The sequence below is a fragment of the Chaetodon auriga genome, chromosome 16 (genome assembly GCF_051107435.1).
Source record: "Chaetodon auriga isolate fChaAug3 chromosome 16, fChaAug3.hap1, whole genome shotgun sequence".
NCBI lineage: Eukaryota > Metazoa > Chordata > Actinopteri > Chaetodontiformes > Chaetodontidae > Chaetodon > Chaetodon auriga.
In genome coordinates this window covers 11059391-11082620 of record NC_135089.1, presented here as the reverse complement: position 1 = coordinate 11082620, position 23230 = coordinate 11059391, and the positions used below count along the sequence as shown (strand labels likewise).

The 23230-nt window shown below is 40.8% G+C and overlaps 2 protein-coding genes and 1 long non-coding RNA gene across 6 annotated transcripts; 2 read left to right on the top strand and 1 right to left on the bottom strand.

The window, feature by feature from the left end:
* The first annotated feature begins 57 nt into the window (after positions 1 to 57).
* LOC143333569 (uncharacterized) lies at positions 58 to 1026 on the top strand. The gene is made up of 5 exons (XR_013078284.1): positions 58 to 160; positions 275 to 310; positions 475 to 627; positions 708 to 826; positions 903 to 1026. It is a non-coding gene; the product is annotated as an uncharacterized LOC143333569 (long non-coding RNA).
* A 779-nt stretch (positions 1027 to 1805) lies between these two features.
* ccp110 (centriolar coiled-coil protein 110) lies at positions 1806 to 9482 on the top strand. 4 transcript variants are annotated; one of them, XM_076751513.1, is made up of 14 exons: positions 1806 to 1984; positions 2805 to 2976; positions 3728 to 3856; positions 4430 to 5657; positions 5880 to 6001; positions 6171 to 6348; positions 6621 to 6730; positions 6831 to 6947; positions 7077 to 7178; positions 7260 to 7376; positions 7654 to 7727; positions 7821 to 7886; positions 8017 to 8076; positions 8414 to 9482. In XM_076751513.1, exons 2-14 carry the CDS (start codon positions 2812 to 2814, stop codon positions 8487 to 8489), a joined length of 2544 nt encoding a protein of 847 aa, XP_076607628.1. In that variant the 5' UTR covers positions 1806 to 1984; positions 2805 to 2811; the 3' UTR covers positions 8490 to 9482. The 4 variants fall into 4 exon arrangements, with proteins under 4 accessions (XP_076607628.1, XP_076607630.1, XP_076607629.1 ...); XM_076751515.1 differs by having other exon boundaries at positions 1812 to 1984; positions 2766 to 2976; XM_076751514.1 differs by having other exon boundaries at positions 1850 to 1984; positions 2766 to 2976; positions 8417 to 8622.
* A 1624-nt stretch (positions 9483 to 11106) lies between these two features.
* On the bottom strand, positions 11107 to 22488 carry LOC143334416 (nuclear GTPase SLIP-GC-like). The gene is made up of 23 exons (XM_076753205.1): positions 22385 to 22488; positions 20546 to 20627; positions 19840 to 19952; positions 19620 to 19667; positions 19459 to 19497; positions 18564 to 18597; positions 18321 to 18413; positions 17808 to 17898; positions 16885 to 17101; positions 16566 to 16793; positions 15716 to 15922; positions 15417 to 15592; positions 14802 to 14895; positions 14637 to 14724; positions 14362 to 14483; positions 13887 to 14060; positions 13638 to 13795; positions 13328 to 13445; positions 13104 to 13212; positions 12882 to 13015; positions 12460 to 12541; positions 12245 to 12322; positions 11107 to 12133 (listed from the first exon to the last, which is right to left on the bottom strand). Exons 2-22 carry the CDS (start codon positions 20610 to 20612, stop codon positions 12249 to 12251), a joined length of 2466 nt encoding a protein of 821 aa, XP_076609320.1. The 5' UTR covers positions 20613 to 20627; positions 22385 to 22488; the 3' UTR covers positions 11107 to 12133; positions 12245 to 12248.
* Positions 22489 to 23230: the final 742 nt, after the last annotated feature.

The window sequence follows — 23230 nt, the reverse complement described above, 5'->3', positions numbered from 1 at the left end:
TGCAGCTGACTGCTCTGTCTTCTTTTTTCTTTCCTAGTGTGTAGAGAGCTGTTAGTTCACAGTGTGCATGCTGAGCTACAATTACTGACAATGAAAATCCTAATTTTTGTAATGTGTATGTGCTTCCTTCTTCCTGCGCAGGCTGATGACATAGAACGCTGTAAGTCAATTCTCCCAACTTAGTTTCCCCAGTTGTGACAGTATTTGCAGTTTGGCATGTCTTGGTTTCTGTTGGGTAGTGGCTGTAGCTTGTTGACTGTTTCTTTTTTAACAGATGCCTATTGTGAGAGTTGTCTAGCAGCAGCACACGGTATGGTGGATAACTCAAAATGATATGCAGTGAATTATCACCTATGTGACACTTGTTTTGACTTAATGGTTTCTTATAACACTGAGTCCCTTGTTCCTCATATAGTTTTGTATTTTATTTAAGACATAGAAAGCAAACAAAAGCATATGCGTACTGCCTTCCAGAGATTGAGAAAGCCTTGAGGGAAGCCCCAGCTGAGAGTAGACAGACAGTAGTTGAGAGCCTCATCAGTGGAGGTGTGTGTGAGAAACTGCTGTCAAACAAACATGACCAGGTCTCAAAGGACAAAATGATATCCTCCTGCATGCACTTATTAGGTAAGATTGGGATGAAATAACAATGAATTTGCATATTATTTACACTCGAATGACTGATTTGTTTTTGAACCCCCATGCAGAATCTCATTATGACCAGTTCCATGTAGTTTTGGTGAATAAGGAACCAAAGCATCTGCATATAGTCCTGTGTTATGAGCAGTCCACAGCATGTGTCGGGGTGAAACGCCAGTCTTTTGAGGTAGGTCACATTAAGATCAATCAAATTAGACGAAATTCTTCCTATGAGAACTAATACTGTTTAACTTTTGTGACAGGATTCCATAAAAAACACCTTTACAGAAAGTGACATTGAAGCTCTACTTCGGGCCAACAAGGAAAAAGTGCGCGTTGCTCGACCTACACATTCAGGTTCACATGTGCACTCAAGAGATGAATTGTGAAAACAGCTACGCCACCTTGTTGACGGTGTGATGGTTTGCTGCCATGATACTGCGTCTCTGAGCGTCAGTATAATAAAGACATCATTGAAAAACATTGTCCTGTGCTGATCATTATATCGGGCGTGATGGAGGCTCCTTTGTCCTCACAAGGCCTCACCTTTTAGTGATGGAAAAATAATACAAAGCTCTTCAGACCTACTAAAGTTTATTGTAGAATTAATTTGGTCTCAGATACTGAGCGTATATTGCAAGTCTACATTGATGTAAGTATATATCTATCTGGAATCTTTTCTAATGTATTTTCCCTTTGCCCTATGTGTCAGGGCAGTGGTATATAAACAGTCAAAAGGGCAGCTGTGGCTCAGGAGGTAGAGCGGTCGTCCACCTATTCCTTTGCTGTGATCCAGATCCCTCAAACCAAACGCAGACACATTGTGAGTGCCTGCCTATGTAATGCTGCAAAATAAAATGATGAAGAATAAATATGAATCCATGTAGGTCTCCTTCAGATTAACCTATGATGAACAATAGGATATACTTTGTCATCTGTCACAAATAGAATTAAATAGATTTCAGATGGAAAAGTGAGATACTGTTCCACAGAGATCTCAGTTTCACTCTTTTCTTTAGTCTAGTTTCTTTGCTATCTCTTCAACAGCATTCTGAAAACACTCTTCTCGCTGCTATAACCAAACTATTGATAACGGAATCTCCGGAGAAGGCAACGTGAGCAGGTCGCGTGGAGCGTATTGGAACGTGGCCCACGCGCTGTTGCTAGGAGGCGCTGTTGGAGACCGGAAGAGTTGAACATGGGGATGACGGGCAGCCCGAGATTGAGAGGGGAGACGTAAGCTTCGTGTTGTAGCCTCACTTTGTTGTTTCCCCGCAACATTTGTGCGTGCCTATTTGTGGTCGGGCGGAGGGAAAGGACACATCGCTTTTTCTCCACTGTGAAGGTAAGAAAGGCGTAAAGGGGCGACAGGCATCAACTGTCATTGCGCCAGGGCACATCTGTACTTCAGCGCCTTTATGGCTTCACAGGATGCCCTAAAATCGAGCATCTCTTAGCCGCCAGAAGTGCTGGTATCAAGCTTGCCCTGTAATAGCTGGATGCAAAAAGAAAACCAATCCCACTTCTCCTGTGCTGTCACTCGGCTGTAATGAATCAGTGTGAGGTAGCGACTGTAATTAGGCGACTGAAGACCACTAGGTTACGGGCGGCATCGCAGGGACCCCAGGTTGAATTAAAACCTAAGCAGATGGATGGTGGCTTTAAAAGAATACCCCTGTAGTAAAACGAGTGACACTAATTATAAAGCAGTTTTCACCGATTTTATGCTTTAATTCCGTCCATGTAACGGCTGCACGCTCTGGCTAACGCCCTGAGTTACCTTACCTGTCTGCGAAGGGTCTGTACCATCCATTCGCTGACATGCTTTTCAGAAATAGAAACAGTATTGATTAGACACACCACATCCACACCACACCACATCCAAGAGACACGGAAATGGAAGTCGGTCGCAGCCAGGTCTGACAGAGAGGAATGGCAGGAATGTGATGAGCGAGATAAAGCCACTAAAGGCACACAGACCCTCTTTTGTTGCAGGCGATTTTTTTTTTCTGCTCGTCCACTTGCGATCCCAGATGTTTCCTCTAGTGATCCACGCCCAGGGAGTCTGAACTCACACTGACTTGTGGACGTCCATCTAATCCCACGCTCTCCGTTTAATTTAACAGCTGGGTGACGAGGCTACATGGTGTGTGTTTCCCATTCAGAGTGTGGATGTGTGGGTGTCCGGACATGGAAAGCTACGAGGAGTTCTGTCTGCGGAGTTTGGCCATACTGCAGGAGGAGGGGAAATTCAAGAAGAGGACATGTGAGCCACTGTGGTCCCTGAAGGCTCGCTCAGTCATCTGCTTCTATGGAAGAGCTGTGCTTTCGCCTCTGGTAAGGAAGAAGTAAGCAGACATGAGAAATTAGTGGAGTAACATAAAATGTAGCTGAAACCTGAAAGTTTCTAAAGTTTCGTAACCACAGACAGAAGCCGTAGCTAATGGATGCTTTCAAGCGGTTTGCAGATCAGATGACTTGTTATTCAGAGAAATATGACAAAGTGTTTGACTGGTTTCCATAGAGAGTCTGTATGTCTGTGACTGCCCCGCTCTGGGTTTGTATCTCAGTGCTGCATAGTAACAGAAAACACAGCTTACGCTGTTCAGGCTCAGTGACAATGGAAGGATGTTATGACACATTTGAGGCATAAAACACAGATGTGCACAGAGATACAGAATCACACGGATTACATTAAATCAGAGGTAACACTCAGGGGAAATTGCTTGTTTCTTTCTGAGAATATATCTGAAACACGTGGGCCGAGTAGTTCCAATTAGATCAGCAGTCGGCAGGGCGAGGAGAGAGGAGGTAATTGATGAGGTGGAACACCAAGGCTGTTTGATGTCAGTCAGGAGAAGGAGACTGCTGACAAAACAAGTTATCAGGAATAGCCACATGATGAAGAGGTCAGTGTGAGGATTGATGAAGATTTCTCTTCCAGTCAGACAAAGGAGACACTAACATGTAACAGTGATTGTGTCATCAGTAATAACAGAAAAGAATTTTACATTTTGTGTATTGTAAACGTTGTTCTAACGAGTTCTTGACTAATCTCGTCTTACGTGTCACTTTTTTCTTCTTCCAGCTGAATGCAGAGCAGCGTAGTGAGATGTGTGACCACAGACAGAGAGCGGTCCAGCTGGAGGGGAACCGACAGAGCCGGCAGAGGAACAAGCTTTTGGCTCAGGTTCAGGACATACTGGACCAAGCTCAGGTCAGTAGCACCCAATATTCCTGTGATATTGTGTATTGAATAGGTGAAATGAAATAGCAAAATCAGTCCCTTCCATAGAAAACGTAAGTAATATGCCACATTACATTTTACTATTATGTTTAGAAAACATTAAGCCACTTTGTGTCTTACATCACCCAAAAGTCTTAAATATGCTCAAGTATGAAATAGGTCTGTGTGTCAGTCCCACGATATCATACAAAAACTGAATTACAGTCTGTCCTAGAATCTCTTGTGACATGTGCAGACTTGAACACAGGTTGTCTGACTGTCTCCGGTAAGCTGTGCTATTTTTGCCTGATGATGGCCCTTTTTTGTCAACTCAGCATCCAAAGCAATAATGCTCACTTGCAAATCAGCTGAAGCGAGCTTCACCACTTTGTGAACACATGATTGTGTAAAGGATGTTACTACATGGGCTCAGGAACACTTTGTATAGCTGTCAGTAAGCACAGTTTGTCTTAACTGTTTTGGAATTGGGGCTGTGAAAGTATTTTTACTGAAAAACCAACAATGGGTTTCAGTTGGTGATGGGTGATCATTATCTCTGCACAGGCACATAAAGTACAGAGTGAAGAGGTTGAAAACCTGCCAGTTTCTAAATCTGCAACAGTCAGTGGCTACACCCTGGTCACTGACTCTCCGGGACTTCCCAGAGACCCTGGATTTGGGTTTCAGACAAATGAGCAGCCTGCCACTCCATGCCCTGAGACCCCCATCCTCAATGGCTTCAAGGCAGTAGAGGAAATGATGGTGGAGAGGGAAGAGAAGAGTGAGGAGGAGGAGGAGGAGGAGGAAGAGGAGGAGGAGGATATTAGTTTGGACAGCCTTCTTAAGAGATCAAGGGAATATGTGAAGAAAGAGCAGAGTCAGCAGGGGTCAATAGTTGTCCACACGGTCACCAGGACTTCCCCGCCTGAGACCGCCTCTGACAAGGAGAGTAAGAGCAGCAGTCCCATGGGGGACACAGGCATTGAGTTTGGATTCAGTCTGCACCATAGTCCTATTGGCCCACCTCAGACCCAAATCCAGCATCAAACTCTGTATGACCCCAGTCCCCAACAGTCTGGCTGCCTCTCACCTAGTCTGCCTGACCGATATGCGCGTCTTCCCAGTCCAGAGTCCACCGTTAGTCCCCGTGCACAGAGACGCAGACCACGCCCAGTTTCTACCGGGAATATTCACATTTCATTTCCCGTCGGCCCAGCAGACCTTATCCCCCGAAGCCCAGGAAGGTCAGGGGATGGTTCTGGCATGGCAGAATGGGGAGAAGCTCTCTCAGGGGCCACAAAGTCCTCTGATCACTGGGTCTCAGTGGGAATTGAAGGTGGGGCCAGTGTTCGCAAGAGTGGCAGTCGTCGATCCAGCCACTGTGGTACCAGTCCAGTGCAGGAGACCTGTAGCCCTGTTAGTGCCTCAGGGCCTAGCCCAAAGGGACATGACCATCTGGCGGCAGGATTCCGCCGGCGCTGCCACACCCTGGACAGCCAGCTGCATACCTACCACTCTGGAGTTGAGCACATAGACCGCAGCCAGGAAAGGGTTCCTCGCTTCATGGCAGGAGTTACATGGAAGGCTCCAAGTTGGCGCACCCCTGCAGCTCCCTTAAACCAGTCGTATGAGGTAGATAATCCTTCACCATCTCTTTTGAGGCCCCGCGTGACTCCTGACCTGGCTCAGGTCACACTCAGGCTGGACCCTGACGACCCTCAGGGGACAAACAATGGAAGGATCATACCGGCGGTCTTCAGAAATGCAGCTGAGGCACAGACCAGCAAGACAGGTGAGTTTCTCTGGAACACTTCCAGTAATGTGCACTTTATTCACTAAAATCTATAGAGTTAAACTGTGTCGTGTCCACTGAGATCACAGAGTCTCTCCCAGTGCAGCTTTTAGGTTAAATATTGTGTGATCGAGAGACAGTGAAAGTGAAGGAAAAGGATAAAACCATTTAAAAGGTAAAAGATCATTGATATTATGTGTGTTTATTTGTTCACATCAACAGAGGAGACCCAGAGGCGAGCACAGGCTCTGGAGGACATGCAAAGGCGTCTGGAGGAGGAGCATGCCTTGCAGATGTCTCTGCTCCTGGCCGAGCAGGAGAAAGAGCAACAGCGCCTCCGTCTGGTCAGCACGTGAAGTCACATGATATCTATTCTAAATATATATCTATTCTAAATAGAAGTAGATACCAAAACTTTATTTTTAATTTGATTTATTTGTTTACAAGTGAATTTAAGCGCTGAAATGCGTGCGTGTGTGTGTGTGTGTGTGTGTGTGTACTGCATGTGTTCAGGAGCTTGAGGAGACAGAGAGAAGACTGCAGGAGCAGGGCTGTGTGCGGCCTTTGAGTGGGGATGCTTGTGGCTGGACTTGTAGGTCTGTGAGTGACAGCTGTCCCCCTGTGAGCCCCTCCTGCCCAAGACTAAGCCCCGGCCACACACCATCTGAGCGATCACCTGGACACAGCACAGGTACCACGTCAACAGGCTCACTAACTGCTGTGTTGAAGTTTGTATGTTTTTGGAGTTTTATGCTTTGCCCTTCAAAACACAGCACTTTTGTCCATATTCTAAGCTAAATTTGTATTTACTGCCGCCCAGGACAGTAATATCTGAGCAACTCTTCATTAAATATTTAAACAAGGTAAATAGATACCGTCATTTGCGGCTTCCTCACGCAGACTGCCCTAAACAAAGAAGGTCAAACACCTACACTGAAAGCATCTGCTTGTTTCTTTTTCCAGGTTTTCCCAGTCCTGTAAGTTCCAGTGTGTCCTCTCCCTCTGTCCAGCCTCCTGTCTATCAGTGGGGACCCACATGGGTAGTTAGCAAACCTCGAGTGAGGCTAAGTCTGGTGCGTATGTCCCCGGTAGACAAGAGGGTGTGTGTGACTATGTGTGTTTATACAATACCGTAGATGGTATTCTCAAACCCCCCTGCACTGTGTTCTCCAGATTCTGACTGCAGAGCAGCAGAGAGCGTTCTGTCGAATAGGCGCCATAATTCGCGGATTCCTCACACGCAGACTCCTCAAAACAGAGAAGGTCAAACACCTGCGCCAGACCATCGTGGTGAGACTACACTCTCACATACACACACAAAAAAACACACACACACACAATAAAAAATGTGTACCCCCAGTCGAAAACAGTGATGTGAGTGTCATAAGGAGAGTGTGGTCTGTATATATGTGTGCTTAGGATACGCAGGAGTTCATCTGTTCATTCCAGACTGAAGCTTCACAGAAGAGAGGCACCTACTCAGCACAAGATCGCTCCCTGCAGGAGAGAGTTCGAGCCCAGGTATGAATTGAGTAGTTACACTCTGTCGACAGCAGAGGTCCCTCTTTCTTTGCCTTCATGTGAGTATCTTTTGCCCCTCAGTTACGTGCAGCCCTTTATGACATCTATGACATCTTCTTCGAAATGCCTCTGGGGGATCGATTGGCATTGCTGCAGCAGGACAGGGAGCTCCGGGCAGAGAGGAAGCTACGAGACATGGTAACCTCAAAATACAGGCCAGTAATCAATGACATTGATGGCTTGTTTTTCTGCCAGCTGCACAGCTACGTCTGTTAGATTAATGATAATTGGTCTACCTGCTGATAACTGATGGCAAAAATAATCACGATGACCTGCATTTATGTAGCATCTTGATCACAGTGACTTGCCGTAAAGCTTAGAACAACACTGTTTTGTGGCAGCCTTTTGACACGCTTTGTCTTATGCTGTCAGTGTTAGTACTTCCATCATAAACTTTGTTCTTTACTGACTGCAGGAGAAAGCAAAGTGCCCCAAGGAGAGAGTGGCTCTGTCTGCTGCCACACAGAGGTCTTTGGACAGGAAAAAGAGGTAAGATGGGGAAGAGGAACACAGCCTTACTCGTTTTAGATGTTAATGTTTTTAATGATGAGATCCACTCATCAGTGTTTGGTCCTCCTTCAGGGTTGGCGAATCCCCAGCACAGGCTAGGAAGATGCAGCAGAAGCCAAAGAGCCCAACTACCAGCAGGTGCAGTGGTGATTTGTTATCACCTCTCTTTTAGTTTGTGCTTTAATACTGTCTGGTTTCATGCTGAATACTGCAGTTTTTATTGTCCCCAGAAAATCACACTGTACATACACTGTTATTCCTTTCCCAGAGTCCTGAAGCCAAGCCAAGGCCAAAACTCTCCTGTCCTAGGCCAATTGAACCGCCAGGGGTGAGTATATACTTGTACTTGTTTCACTGTGTTTAACTTTTCACCCCTTATCTTATAATTGCTGTCATGAAACACGTTAACTGTCATTTGTAATTTATTTGAAGAGACACTTCCTTCACTCCTGAAAAAAAAAATGTATTGACTTGTTGGGCTCCTCCTGTCCTGATTAACAATGCTAAAAAAATTAACTTTTAAAGGTATTGAGAAATGAATTGTAATGCCAACATCATTATAATCACCTCACAGCAAAGGCAACCATGCATATACATGTATGGATTTCAGATTTAAAAGACGTCTTTAAGGTCATCACGGTATGACAGTGGCTGTGTCCTCTCAGGAGCTGGTACAGACGAACCCCAGAAGAGAGAGTGAGGCGCTCAGACAGCCTGAAGAAGCAGCACTCTCTGGGCTAACAGGTGACCCAACGTCTCCTGACGCATCAACTTGAATTTTCGGTCTTTGAATACAAACCTTGCACCACCGAAACTCCACTCACAGCTGCTAGTAGTAACATGATTGTCTTTAACGTACCTTCTGAAATGTAAATGATTGTATTCACGACCACACTTAAGCTCAATGATACACACCGTCACAAAGCCCTTGTTGTAGTTTGCTAAAATAGATTTTAGTAGCAACAACTGATTGTCATACACAAAACTCAAGTGTAGCTTGATGTGGAGTATTTAATGAATAGTTAGGTACATTTAAGATTTTTTTGATAGAGAATCTGTACTTAAATGAGAAATAGAAGAAGGCCAGAAGTAAAGGAAGTGAGGCCAAAAGTTTATCTGTGCCTAATAACTATGCTTTTGCTATCTGTCGTATCTTAGCATGCATACAGTATATTTGCCATTTTTGTTCATGAGCATCTAGTGGTTTTAACTGACTGAATTTCCAAACATCCGTTTCATGCTGGCAGTCACATAAGGTAGTTGCCATAAAAATAGTGTTTATGTGTGTATAGTTCATGAAGTCTTTTGTTCAAGGGCTTTGAGTACCTGTTTGTGCTTTATTTCTTAATTAAATGGTGCTGAGTTTACTGTGCTCTGAGACATGTCAGTATGTTTCAACATTTGGCTTAACGCCAAATGGCAAAAAAAAAAAAATTCGAAATGTATTTGTTTACTGACACTACAACACTACTGGCACACTGTTGCGTTAATGTAGCTTCACATAACAGCAGAGTTTCCTCTGGAAAAAAGAATATTGATGTGAATATCTTCACATCAATATCTTATCGACCCACTTGTTCATTGCAATACCACAGTGACTTTATACTTCTGCGTCAGTTGTATTTAGTGTATGCTGACATCGCTATGCTCTTTTAAAAACATTTTTGTTTTTTTATTTGAAATGCTAAATTGTCATGTTTTCTATGACCAGAATAAATTCTGACATTACTTGAATTTTCTGGACTCTCATTCATGATAAAATGTGAAGATATTTAGAGTGAAACTCACTTGACTCTACAAGACACGCATGGGAGTAAATGAATGTGATGATGCAGTACTGTCGGCATTAATGGTTCAGTCTGTAGGTTCACATTTATGTTTTCATTGCTGTCTAATCACCTGAGCTCCAGAGAGTGTTTTGCATTTTTCATGGCCATTATAAAAGAGGGTGAGACAAGGGGTGTTCAGCTGGTTGCAATCAGCTGCCTGACCACTAGCTGCCACTAAATCCTACAAACTGGACCTTTAACGTCATTTAAAGTTGATTTGGGGTCTTTAAAGCACATTAATCCACATTAAACTCATTTTCTCCCATTTGATTTCAGTTGATGATGTTTCATAAACATGTCGCTCACACACATTGCTCATGGTTTCAAATAGGGATTCTGTTAAGGATATTATTTTTCATTTCATTTTCTTTAAGACCTAAGTGTGGGACATTTAGGTCTTCAAGCCACGGAGACACAGTAGACATTTTTTTCAGAAATTCCAAAACCACATTTCAAGCAGTGAGTCTGTCATGCTAACAATGTTATACAGTATGTGCAACAGGGTATGTATTGCAATGGCAAGCGCACTCACAGGAGGCACCTTTTTATTGACCCAACATGTTGGGTTCATCTAAGGTTGTTCTCTGCCAAACCAAAGTCCTGCTACTATTATATTTTCCTGTCTTTGTGTCCATCTTTAATGTCATTCCAATGGTTGACTGTTTTAGGTAACAACTGAGTGCCATGAGTTTTTAGGATGTCTTAAAATTTGTCCACTTTTACTCCTGTTTTGATGTCGGGGCTCTTTTGTAGCTGTCCCCTCCCTGCACTGACAGAGATCACATGGTTTGATGAGTCCGACTTGCAGGTACATGTAATAAGAGAAGCTTAATCCCCATTGTATACACAAAAAGAACTAATGCAAATGAAATGCAAACTATTCATCCTGAAGAGGAAGCAGACCTGAAGGTATATGAGGTCAGCCACAGTGATAAAACAGACTGATGGAACTCTGCCACTGAAACTGGCCTGCGGTACTTCGTAATTCATTCAGCAACTGAGTTGATTCATCTGTCACAGGTAAACTTACTGTTGGAGTGTGATGGGACTGGTGTTCATGGTAGCATCAGAGAGTGTGCTCGGTCTGACCTTCAAGTTCGGTGCCAAGTGCTTTGCTTTGACGTAGCATTTCAGGCTCTCTGATGGTACGAACATTTGCATAGAATGGTGCTCCTATCTGATCAACAGCTCCATCACTATACTCTGTGTATGGTTTACTTAGATATCACGATTCCTACTATTACACGATCCTCTTTGCTGCTCTAACACTGGAAATTTCCCCACAGTGGGATTAATAAAGTATTATCTTGTCTAATTCTGGGAGTTTGTCTTCATGTCAGTTCTTTTACACTGACTGATTTTCTTCAGTGACAGTGGTTTTCTCTTTCTGCTCTCTATCACCATTTTTGCATGAAGGGTTGGGGTTTGAAGGAGGGTAAGAAGACCGTGTTTTCCATCAATCTTGAACCCAAGGTCCACTCTGAAGCCTCTGGCACTGCAGAATACATGTGACACTTCCACTCAAACATGAACTCGATTGAGGTTTATTTGCCATTATAAAACGGAAAGGTGAAATCCGGCAATCTGATTGCCTGTTAACTGTGATATAATGACGTATACCACAGCGACTATTCTAAAAAGCCTTATCACAGCATATCACTCCGCTTCAGGGAAGCAACAATGTTTCCATGACAACAACCAACTATTACGGTACGCAGCAAAAAGTAGCCGGTTTTGATGTCTATTTTTTTTTAAGGTGTTAACAACATTCAAACATGTTCACGGTCAGTCACAGGATCGGCACCTTGACAGCGACTATGACACTTAGGGCTCCATAGGGTGCTCTGTCACTGTCTGATTGAACAGCCTCATGGAAATGATATTTTACAATTCTTTACATTCGCATATCACGGCCTGTCGTGATGTATTGCTTAAGTAAATCATATCAAATACATTTCTACATTTAGAATCAGTGGAAGTGAAAACAAAACAGTTGTTAACTAAATAACTGAATTACTTATTTTCCATCTAGTTTTTTCATTTCTCATATTTGAACACACACAGAAAGCATTATTTTTCAATAAGCAACAGTTTTGATTTTGAACATGAAAGAAAAAAGTCATTGAAATCCCTGAAAGCATCCAAATCAACCAATACTAAAATCATTAAAAAAAATGGAAAAAAACATGAATATATTTCAGAATAAAAGCATTAAAAACTAAAAGTCTCTGGGACTTCATCACTGTGTAGAGGCTTAAACTAGTTCCATGAAAACCACAACGTCCCTGCTGTGAATCTGACTGCCCTTCCCACATTTTCTCTGATTTTTAATCAATTAATGCTAAAAATATTTCCCCCCAAAATAAAATCTAATCTAAACTCTCTCTCATCTAACAGCAAGCTTGAGACATTGACAAGTCATGAAGGTAGAGCTGTCACATGATCCATTCTGTTATCTGTTTGAAAGCTTGGTTTGGATCAGTCGCTGTCACTAAAACACACCTGTGCACATGTCATGGATGCAGTGCAGCTCCTGGGACAGCTGCAGATTCAGGCCTAGCATCATGAAAAGCATTGTTAGCATGATCAAGAACATCTTATAATCAGGCACTATGCAGAAATAATGCAATCAGGCCAATTATGGAGACATATTACGAGATGTTTTACCACATTAGTCTTTTTTATCCGGACTCCCGATCAGGACCTCGTAGTATTTCTTCACCTCTGCAAGCTCCACTTTAACATCTTAAAAAGAAAAATGCCTTGTTTATGAGTTCGCTATTAATTACACTGCTGGGAGTTTGTCCACTTGTTCTTTTCAAAACAATAATCACAGTATTTTAAGTGATTATCATGTTTTCATTTTGATGCCTTCCCTTTACCTGGGAGTGAGTCACCATCTGTCTTGAGTGACAGCTCGATTGATTTCTGCAGTGTGTCCTTGAGCGTCTTCAGGATGTACTCCTAATTCAGCAACAAAATCATCATCACTGACTCATACGGCCAAATACTGTGTTCAAGATTAGCTGAAAGCTGCATGGATTAACTGCTGAAATGGAGGCTCAGAGGGCTGCTCAGACAGGAAAAACAGTTCATAGCTGCTGAGCTTAATAATGACGCTGCATGTTTGTAACAGCGCCTGCAGTGTTTTAGTAGCAAAAGCAACTTTCAGGATGATGCATGTTTCACTAGAATAGAGAAAAAGCCTTCATGTAAATGATGACATAGAATAGTGGATAAAGATGTGCAGCAAATGTGTTTTATTTTGTCATCACTCTATGAAAAACTACAAAACATGACAAACCTTTAAGCATTTCATCTGGCTCAACATAAAATCTTTGGTCTGCTCAAACATGGTGTCCTTTGAATAATGTATGTGCTTCTCAATAGCGCTCCTCATGTTTTCCAGCGAGCCTGGTCCTTTAAATCCTGCTGCATCTACAATAAAACAGAACATTTGTGCACAATCACAATGAATGTAAACATGTATTATTATGCTGTCAGGCTGTATGTGTCATGATCTTACTCTGATAACATTCTTCCATGGTTTCCCCAATTGTCTCCGTCAGACTTCTGTAGATTGTCTTCTTATACTCTCGGATGGTTTTGTTGAGTATAGTCTTGGTTTTTTCTTCCTACACAAGAAATACAGATAAACATGTTTTTTAAATAAAGTCAAGGTGATCGATTCAAACCTTTTTAGCTTGATAATGTACTCATGGATAGGAAGTTATTAGTCTCGTCTTTTACCTCTGTCTGGAGAAATATCAGCTGCAGTTCGACATCTTTGTACTTTTCAATCAGCCCCTTTGTGTCAAGTGAAAATGTACCGATGACCCCGTTGAATGGTCCACATTTACTTTGATTTCTGAAACACGTTAACAAGTTGACATGTTTCATAACAGCAGCACTGGACGTCAATAATGTCCTTTGTCTGTATGAATGATCTGACATAACTTGTTTAACTGTATAACGTAGAATCTATTGATTCCAGACACTCAGTGAAGTTTTTAACACTGGTCAACAAAAGGTTTTATGTTCTCAGGAAGTCATTTCTTACGGGAAGGTCTTCTTGAATTTCTCATCAATGCTGTCAGTCAAGTGTGAAGCCAGCTTCGCATTGAGGTTTATTTGTTTCCTGTTTTTTGGTTTGTGGGTGCCGTTGTTCGCAACCACACACTTCAGTATCCTGTGAAAAGCACTACCTTTCATCCTTTTCTGAGACAGAACAGAAAACATGTGAAGACAGTTGTTATTCAGATTAAGAACCAAATCGTTGTTTTGATGTAATTCTAATTCAGATACGTACAGGATATAAGACAGACGCCACATCTCTTTGACATGACCTTTTTGATTTTTCAACCCCCTCACTGAGGCATTCTTCAAAGGTCTTATAAGCCTCTTCCATGGGTTTTCTGACTTTGTCCAGTTCACGCCTCATGTTTTCTTCAAGGTCTTTGCACACATCTGCTTTTTTACCAGCCTGAAATGAAACAACACATTCAGCATTAAAAACAATGAAAGTACAGTGCTGCCTAATTGTTGAAGACAGAATTTATTGTTTATTTATTCATGAAATTCTGTTGCTGAAGTCTGAAAAATTCAGAGAATCTACCTCGATGGCCAAAGTTTCTTTAAATGTGACAACACTACAATATTTTTTCTTTTTAAACGCAGCATTAACACATTTTCACTGGATTTAGGCAGAGTTTGCTTAACCTTACTTATTTGTGATGAATATTATTTGTGTCTGTAAATCAATGAAAGAAGTGACTTATTCTTACCACGTCTCTGCAGCTGGCCCCTTGAATCAGAGAAAGAATCCCATGAGCTCCAGACACGTAGTTTAATGTCTCTGAGTGACTGTCATTGAGACCTTGCAGAAATTCCTGAAGTTTGGGTATTTCTGTAAAAACGTACAGTTTGCAGCTTACATATTTGAACATAAATATCATCACATTATTCACTCCTATTTGAATTAAAGTGTTTAACATAAACTAAAGCAAAATAGGTTTTGAGCGTTATTTACAAAGGGCTGACATATGAAGACTTCACCCACCAGTTTCTTCTGGTGTGAGTCGTTTTTTCTTTAGAAACTCTTTGGAGCTCACTGTGAACACTTCGAAACAGTCTTCACTGAAATGTTTCTGAAAAAAAAAAAAAAGGTTTTAAGGAAGCATTGAAGTTGTAGACAGTATTTGTGTTTGATTTCCCGTCAACTCACCTTAACCTTGAGCAGTTTCCTGAATTCTTTGTTCACTTCTTCCTTGGCTCGCATGTTCCTTTGAAATATGAGTGCACGAACAGCAGCGGCTGAACTGTAAGAAAAGATTTGCATCAAGTTGCACTTCGTGCAGTATTTAGATCATCTTTTATTGCATACAGTCTTCACACCTCTCAGAATCAAAGTCAAAATTATCTTTTGTAAATCCTGTAACTGTTACTAATAACTCTACCATTTATATTGGAAAAGCTTTAAACTTTGCAGGTCTGTGATTTCTGATGGAGTTTTCTGGAAAGAACAAAGAATCTGATTTGGCTGTTATTATGAAAATAAACAAAGTTTCTAAGCAGTTACATAATTAATAATGTGCTTTCCAGGAATTTCCCGAGAAATTTACACTTACAATAGTTCCTTTCTAGGAAATTATATGATGAATGTTGCATTTTTTGAAATAAATGACAGAAATGTTATTTTCTAATGTTTCATTTCTTTTTCTGTGTGTGATCCCAAAACTGAGGTCTACACTGAACTATGAATTTCCATCTCTAATAGTATTTGTATGTTCGTGTTCACTCGCGTTGTGTCGGGTCTATTCTGGCATCTTAAATCACTCACTGATCATCTGGATCTCCATAAAGATCAGACTTGGTGCAGATAAAGTGGATTTGCTGACACTCGCCACCATTTCCCATGAGGCTGCTGGCACTTTCCAAGATGTCCCAGGCTTCTTTCTCTGCTGCCGCTCGATTGATCTCGGTCACAACCCACACGGTAGAACAACTTTCAACAAACTGAAGGGGTATAACAATGAGGTAATCACAAATTAATGGTCAGTGCTTTGTAATAACATGATGTAACAGTTTCCAGATAGCACAGTAAAGCAGAATAAACAGCAGTGAATATGAATGAATGACCTCTTTCCACATTTTATCTCTGCTCTTGTTCCGGTCACCATTTCCAGGAAGATCCACAAGTGTGACATGTTGGAGAAGATCATTACGAGGCACCCTGACAGTCACACACTTCACCAGTGGCCAATACCACCTCTTTACTTCTTCACTGTTGCTGTCTTTTGAGTCACTTCTTGTGTATTTGGCAAGTTTTGCAGATAGCTCTTTAGCCTGCAACAAACAACAAAATAAAATTAAGGCAAAGGTGATTTTATTGATATGAACATTCAAGTCAAGTCAGTGTTCATGGTCATGTCACTTAGGACCTTAACGCATGCCTGTCAATACTGTGATTTGAAAATAAGGGACATTTTTAGGTGCCCCGCCCTGGTCTGCCCCCATCCTTAACACTGTCAACATGCCCCTTAGAGTTAGACAAGGCTACACACAGTGAATCCTAAAATCACCGCTGGGCAACTACTTGCTTTAAGAGATAGGAGAGGGCGATTACAAAAACGGATGGGAAAGATAATGTAATCCATGAGGTATATTTTTAAAAAAGCAACTCTGAACAACATTGCTCTTCATTAAGTAGGTACTCCATCCCTCACACATTCAGCTGTCTTCTTCTTGTTTTACTGGCGCGTGCTGTCTGAGTGAATGACTCCTTGTCAACAGATGTGACAGCTGACGCTCAACAAACTGCTACTGCAGGAAGGGAACGCAGAAAACATCAAATAGGCAGTTATGCCTACTGACAACATGAGAGTCAACCCCCGCCTCTCTACAGATAGATAGATAGATAGATAGATAGATAGATAGATAGATAGATAGATAGATAGATTGATTGATTTTCCATTTTCCTCTTACTTACTGATTCACATGTCAAGGTCTTCTTCTTGGAAGGAAGAAATTCAGGAACTTCTTTGAAATATTTGCTGTCCATGAGGTTTTCAGGGGATTTGTCTTTCCATTCTTCCCCATACACAGCTGAAAGCTTTTCAGCTGTGTCACGATCATCACTGTCAACTTCCTGATCATTTTCTAGATCTGCATTATCGTTAAAGACATTAGATGAGGACCACAACTCCTCTTGCCAGTCCTGGAAAATAGAATAATAGTTAATGTAATGTAACCAGAAACTGTAGTTTTGCAGCGATATCTTAACTTTTCAAATAGCTTTAGCTCGTTACCTCTTTTGTAATGAACTCAATTTCTGCCTCATACTTCGTGCTGTGCATGTTAGCCTCCACTTTGATTATGACTGAGGTACATGCACTGACATCCCCAGAGGGCAGAAGATTCTTCTCTCCAATGATGGCATTTATCAACGAGCTTTTTCCAGCCCCAGTTTTACCAAAGACACCAACCAGCTCCCTCTTGTCTGTCTCCAAATCATTGATTTTATCCCTGTTGTACAAGAGTTTAAATAGGGGTTAAATGATCGATTTTGGAAATCTCCCCAACCCGGAGCCTCAACTCCCCCAGTTCATCCCATCTCTGCATCACTCCATCCATCCATCTCCTAATCCACCATCTCTCCACCGTCATCCCTCCATCATTCCATCATTCACTCCCTCATCCCCTCATCCCTCACCCCTTATCCCTTGACCTTCATCTCCTCATCCCTCGACCCTCGTCCTAATGTATTACCATTCATCAGCTTTGCTCTCCTCCATCCATAACACACATTAAACCATTTAAATCTCTATCTTATTGGCTGATAATGTATCAATAATTAAAATTGGCTGTCTCCACCAAGTAAGTATTGTGCTCCTTCAGGGCAACGGGCAGTTAAACACCAAGAAACATCTGACTGTGTCAGAACATTAAGTTCACATTGTGTACAGTTTTAGTTAATGTATTGATCCAAACTGTTCGATTTGACTTTGTCTGTCCAGAGAATGTCCCTGTGTCACTTTCAGTGTGTAGGTTGATAAAAAACATTGAGCAAGACCTTCATTTTAAATCATAGTACATTTTACATTTTGACCAAAATTAAGACTGGCTCAACACTACAGAGCAGTCTAAAATCTCTTAGTGAGCCTGGTCACTGGTCAGGAGTGGAACCATGTCAACAACAATGATTATGGAATATGAAAAACTTAATACTTACTTCAGAAACTTATTGAGCTTGTTGTCTTGTTTAGGTAGTCTCCTTTGAGCGTGACTCATGATGTTTTTCACATCAGACAGGATGAGTCCTTCTGTCAAGAGTAAAAGTAAAAACTTGATGAGCAGGAACCATAAACCACTTTATTCACTCAGCAGTGATGCACAATCAGGTGTCTTCTTACACAAAAAAGGAGAAAAATAATGTGCAGCATGAGAGGAACTTATCTGCCACGTTAATGAAGGATGCCTCAGAGTGCATCTTCAGGTTTACATTATGGCCACTGACCAAAGGTAGTCTGGGTTTAAACCATCATCTAGTTAAAGGCCACGGTTACGTTTTTACTGATGCCTCACTTCCAATGTGTGGTACGGCTCGGCTCGGCTCGGCTCACTTGGAACCTTTTATTTGTTTGGTTGTTTGACAGTCAGGTAAGAATCCCCCCCGACATGCAGGGGGTGCTATCATCATCATCGTCATATTAGGTTGAAATTGTTTAAAAAGTAATATAAATACCTGTGTATGACGCCAGTGTAGTGCCACGTCGTTGTTTTGGAGTTGATGATTGCCATTGGCTGGACTCACCCTGTAGATCCAACTTTCTCTTCCCTTGTTGGATTTTTTTTATAAATAAATAAAAGGAGCCAAAAAGAAAGGTTTTGGTTTCTCTCACAATATGAAAACTTGGTCACAATGTAGTTAATTAAACCAAAATATTAGTGCCTTGAACGCATCAATGAACACTACATTGTATCTCACCTTTACCACTTGTGTTACTGGTGGACGGCGAAGCCTGAGGATGAACATGAATATTTGATTCTTAAAAAATGTATCTGATCAAGAAATGATATTCAGGGAACATCTGGATTGGAAACCCGAGTGATCGCTTCTTCTCCATCAGTAACAATCTCATTATTTGCACTTAACCACCCTGAGGCCCTTTAAAAACTTGTAGTTGAGTTTTGAGGAAAATAAAATGCTGAAGTCTGGAAAAAAGGATGAAGTTAAAATGACAGAAATGGGCCATGCTAGCTCGTGACGTGGATATAGACCACAGACAGAATGTGAGCAGTGCAGACATCATGAAGCTATCACGACTTTCAGCAGAAAATCAAAGGGGCACCAACAGCTGCTGAGGCCAATATGAGAGAACGCACTGTCTGCTTGAATGAGGCTGAAGAACTCATTTCATCTGTGGAAGATACAATTAACAATGTGCAGACGAACGTTAAAGACCAGGAGGCCAAGATAAAGTTACTCATGTCTAAAACAGAAGACTGAGAGTGTAGAATCAGACATGACAACTCCAGAATAACAAGGAAAGGTTTCATGCTCGGGTTGATGTATAGTGCACTTCTTGTATGCATTTAATGAATAACGGCCTGAACAAACATCTTTACAGTTCACATGATATTTGAATTTGTGTTTTCATGCAATCTGGGATGAGACTTTCAAACCTCTGAGGACTGGAGCAAATTAAAGGACTAATAAGTGATCACAGCAGCATCCAGCAACAACCCCCTGAACCAATGAGACACTTCTTCAGTCAACGGTGACTTTGTCTCAGGACACTTCAGTGCCTCAAGTGCGTCTGCATGAAGAATAGAGGAATGTTCACTGATTATATGCCTGACAAATTCAGTGTCATCCTTACCTGAGCAGAGCCAGCTGCTCCTTCATGCTCCTGCTGACACTGCAGATAAAATAGTCTTAAGTGCGAGATCATGTAAACTTTTGGGCAGACATTGAAAATATAGATGATTATAATAAACTGATTAAATGTTATCTATTTTTCTGAAGCTTTATTCAACTTACTAGAGGGGATGAAGCAACTGTTTCCTGATTCGTTGTGTTTTGCCCTTTCTGGTGACCAAAGAAAATACAATATCATCATACAATCCTTTGTATGTAGGCGTCATCAAAACTTATTGATGCTCCCGTAAATGATAAATGTATGTACTGTATCTTCATAAGTCAGATTTATGAGACCAAATACAGTATTTGTGCAACATATCTTCACAGCGCAAATCATTACCTTTAAAAGCTTGAGTCTCTTCTTGAATGTTGCCCTTAGTCCCACTTTTGGCAACAAGTTATCAATGTCATGATCACGAAGACAGAGAAAACTTTCCTCGCTAATCCATTCATCTGTAATTTAAAAATATTCAGTTGAATCTTGGTCATGCAAAAATGAGAATAAATTTCAAATTGCTGCAGCAATTTATCTGATAAGGAGTGAAACAGGTTTGGGCTCAGCTGCTTATTTGACTTTTTTAAGAGCATGACAGCCTCACACAGCTGATAACTTTATGAACTGAGTGCATATTGATTTGACTGTATTTCATCTGTTGGTTACTTTTCAGTCTTGAGTTCAGTGCTGCTTGTGCTGAGATCCTCGTCTCAATGCTAATGCTCAATGAGCTCTCATCTCAATTCTCAGTGTTCTCAGATGCTAATGAACACCAGTTACTCTCAAATGAATGAAGCGTTCCTTCTATCTGTGTGAAAATGTACAAGACTTCAGTTGTGAGTGCTCTTGTGCTTATCAAACACAGACAGCAGTTGGCAGAATTTATCAGCACTGATCCCTCCCATCATGGATATGTCAGCACTGTACTACAGAAATATGTTGCAGCATTATTTATATATCTGGATCAGTAGATGCTCATATTTCAGTATTGATAGGTCATATCAATGTTGTATAATATCTATACCAACAGAGAAACTTGGTAATTCTTTACCTTGAAATTTTTGTATGAACTCGGTGAGACCCCATTCAGTCAATTTGTTCCGAACAAAATCATCCATGACCAAATCCAGCAACTGGAAGAGAAACAAATTATCACTGCCCTTTAATCAGTTGACATTTTAAGACAGTTGTCATGGATGACAGAAAGTCGATGGAAGCAGAGCAAACGAACACCATCTTACTTATCAATGTACTGTAACTGTTGCCTGCTGAAGGCTTTGACTTTATTTCCAGTTTCCAACACTGACAGGTCATGTGTCTCATTTATAAAAGTGCATCAGATCCACCAAAAGTGTCCGTCAAAAATGACAAAAAATGGCATGCGTCTCATAAATGCACGTGCACCCGGAGGCATTGTTTATAAATCACAGTCCACCATGAAATGTGTGCTCATGGATCAGCCTGCACAAGTTTAGCTATCCTTGCTCAAAATTTCTGTTACTGTGAATAACGACGTAACCAAAAGATGACCTGATTTCCAAGCTGTATAAAGTTAAAGATCACACATTTCTTGAATTATTTCAAGCAAGATTATTTGTTTATTTCCATCTTTTACAGTTTCAAAATAACAAAAAGGAAGAGGGTCAGAAGAAAAAGTCTGGGCTCTTTGCATGGTCAGTACTTAGTGACACACCCTTTGACAATGTAGTCAGCTAAGAGTCTTTCAGTTCTTGTTTTTGGGGATTATCGCCCATTCTTCTTTTCATGCACTGCTCTTTTGAGGTCTGTCCACAGGTGATGGTGATATGAGGGCCATGGTAAAACCTTCAGCTTTCAGAGAGCTTTGTTTTCGATCAATTCTTCTTCTACTAATTTAACTATTTACAATCTCATTGCACATTCGGTCTACTTGCACAAAATGTTTTGCTGTTTTTTGCTGTAAATACTCTTTATACTATATACTTAGTTATATTGTATTTTTATTATATTATTATGATATTATATAATATGTATTATATATTATAATACATATTTTATATTTAGTTTTACTTCGTTATATTTTTTATTTTTATTCCTGTTTCTATTTTTTGTTACTTTTTCTAAATAACTGTGTATACATCCTTTGTTTGCTGTATGTTTAATTGCTACTGCAACAAAATAATTTCCCAAATTGGGATCAATAAAGAAACCGTCTAAGTCTAGATTTTAAACAGGGGTACACGGACTCTTGCATGTAAACGGTTAATGCAGAGCATCTCCTGATTGCTACGCAGATGGTACGTCACGTGGTACGTTACTATCGTTCATGGCAACAACAGAGAGGAGGGAAGTTTTCAGGCAGAAATCTTTCTGGGTGTGGTGGAGGCCAGAAAAACTGCTGCGAGTGGCAACACGTTGCAAGTGTGTGGATATCTGTTCCATCAATTTTGACTCAAAAATATTATATTTGTATGTATTTGTCTGTATTGTATTAAAATTACGCACACTCTCTTATGCAGTACTGCTATTTAATATAATAGTGGGTTTCGTCTTCCTTGTATTTGCACTTTCTCCCACCGCTCGAAACACTTTCACTTTTATCAAAACGAAAGTAAAGAAAGACGTTCAGCTTTCCAGACTTTGTGGATTAAAAAAACATGTACAAGTAAAGAATCATAATTAGCGGGCAGAAGTGCTCGTTGCAGATATATGGAAAGTTGGAATATATAAATATACACTGAATAAATAATACATCTATATCATACAGCATGACTGGGTTATAAATCCCAAACAGTGCAAAAGAAAAAAGATAACATAGTCCAGTAACTTTCTCCATGATCTTACTGTTTAAATTAGAGTCTCTGTAATATGATCAGTCGTCAATTTAACGCACTGATTCAAGTGTACTTACGTTTGGTTCCTCTTCAGTGCCCGAACATCTGGCGCTTGATCTAACTTGATCACGACTCTTTTATGTTGTCTCCACCTCTCTGCCCAGGAAGCACATTCAGGAAGATCAGTTCAAATCTAACTATGTTGCATAATCTGATGACATCACAACAAACACACCTCGCAGTCTTTAAAAGGTAGTGATTAACTTGTAACTTGTAAAAATACTCTACAAGTTAAAGCTGCATTCACAATCCTATTTAAGCAAAAGTATAAAAGTATTTTTAGTAAAATGTCCCAACTCTTTTTTTGGATCAGGGTTGTGTTGTATCAGTCACAGGAGCAGTTTATCTTTGGAACAAATGTTAGTTTTGATTCAGTTACTTCTGATGCATTGAGGTACATTTTTCTGCTTGAGTCGGATTTTAAATGCAGGACTTTTACTTGTGATGGAGTGTTTTTACATTGTATTGGTAATTTCATTTCCAATACAGGTTAGATGACTGACCACTTGCTACAACAGTTTTTGTTTTGTTGGCACAAAGCAGCAGCCTGAGAAGACAACTTCATCCATGTATCAGACCATTATGTATCTGCAAGAAAGGCTGAGTTTTTTTCACCACTGATTTGGATTTTTCAATGTAGAAATCAGTACTTATTGCAAAAAGATGATGATATTCTTCTGATTTGACCTCTTTCATATAGAAATACTGCATGTTGTCACAAATCACAAATCACAAACTTTTACTGTTGGTGTTTTTGGTTTCTTTTTTCCAGTGAAGCCTGTTTGTCGGCGTTGTTCCTGTGGCGTGTAAACAATACTTATAACTTGCTCACACCCAAAACAGACAAACCCATTAAAAACGAA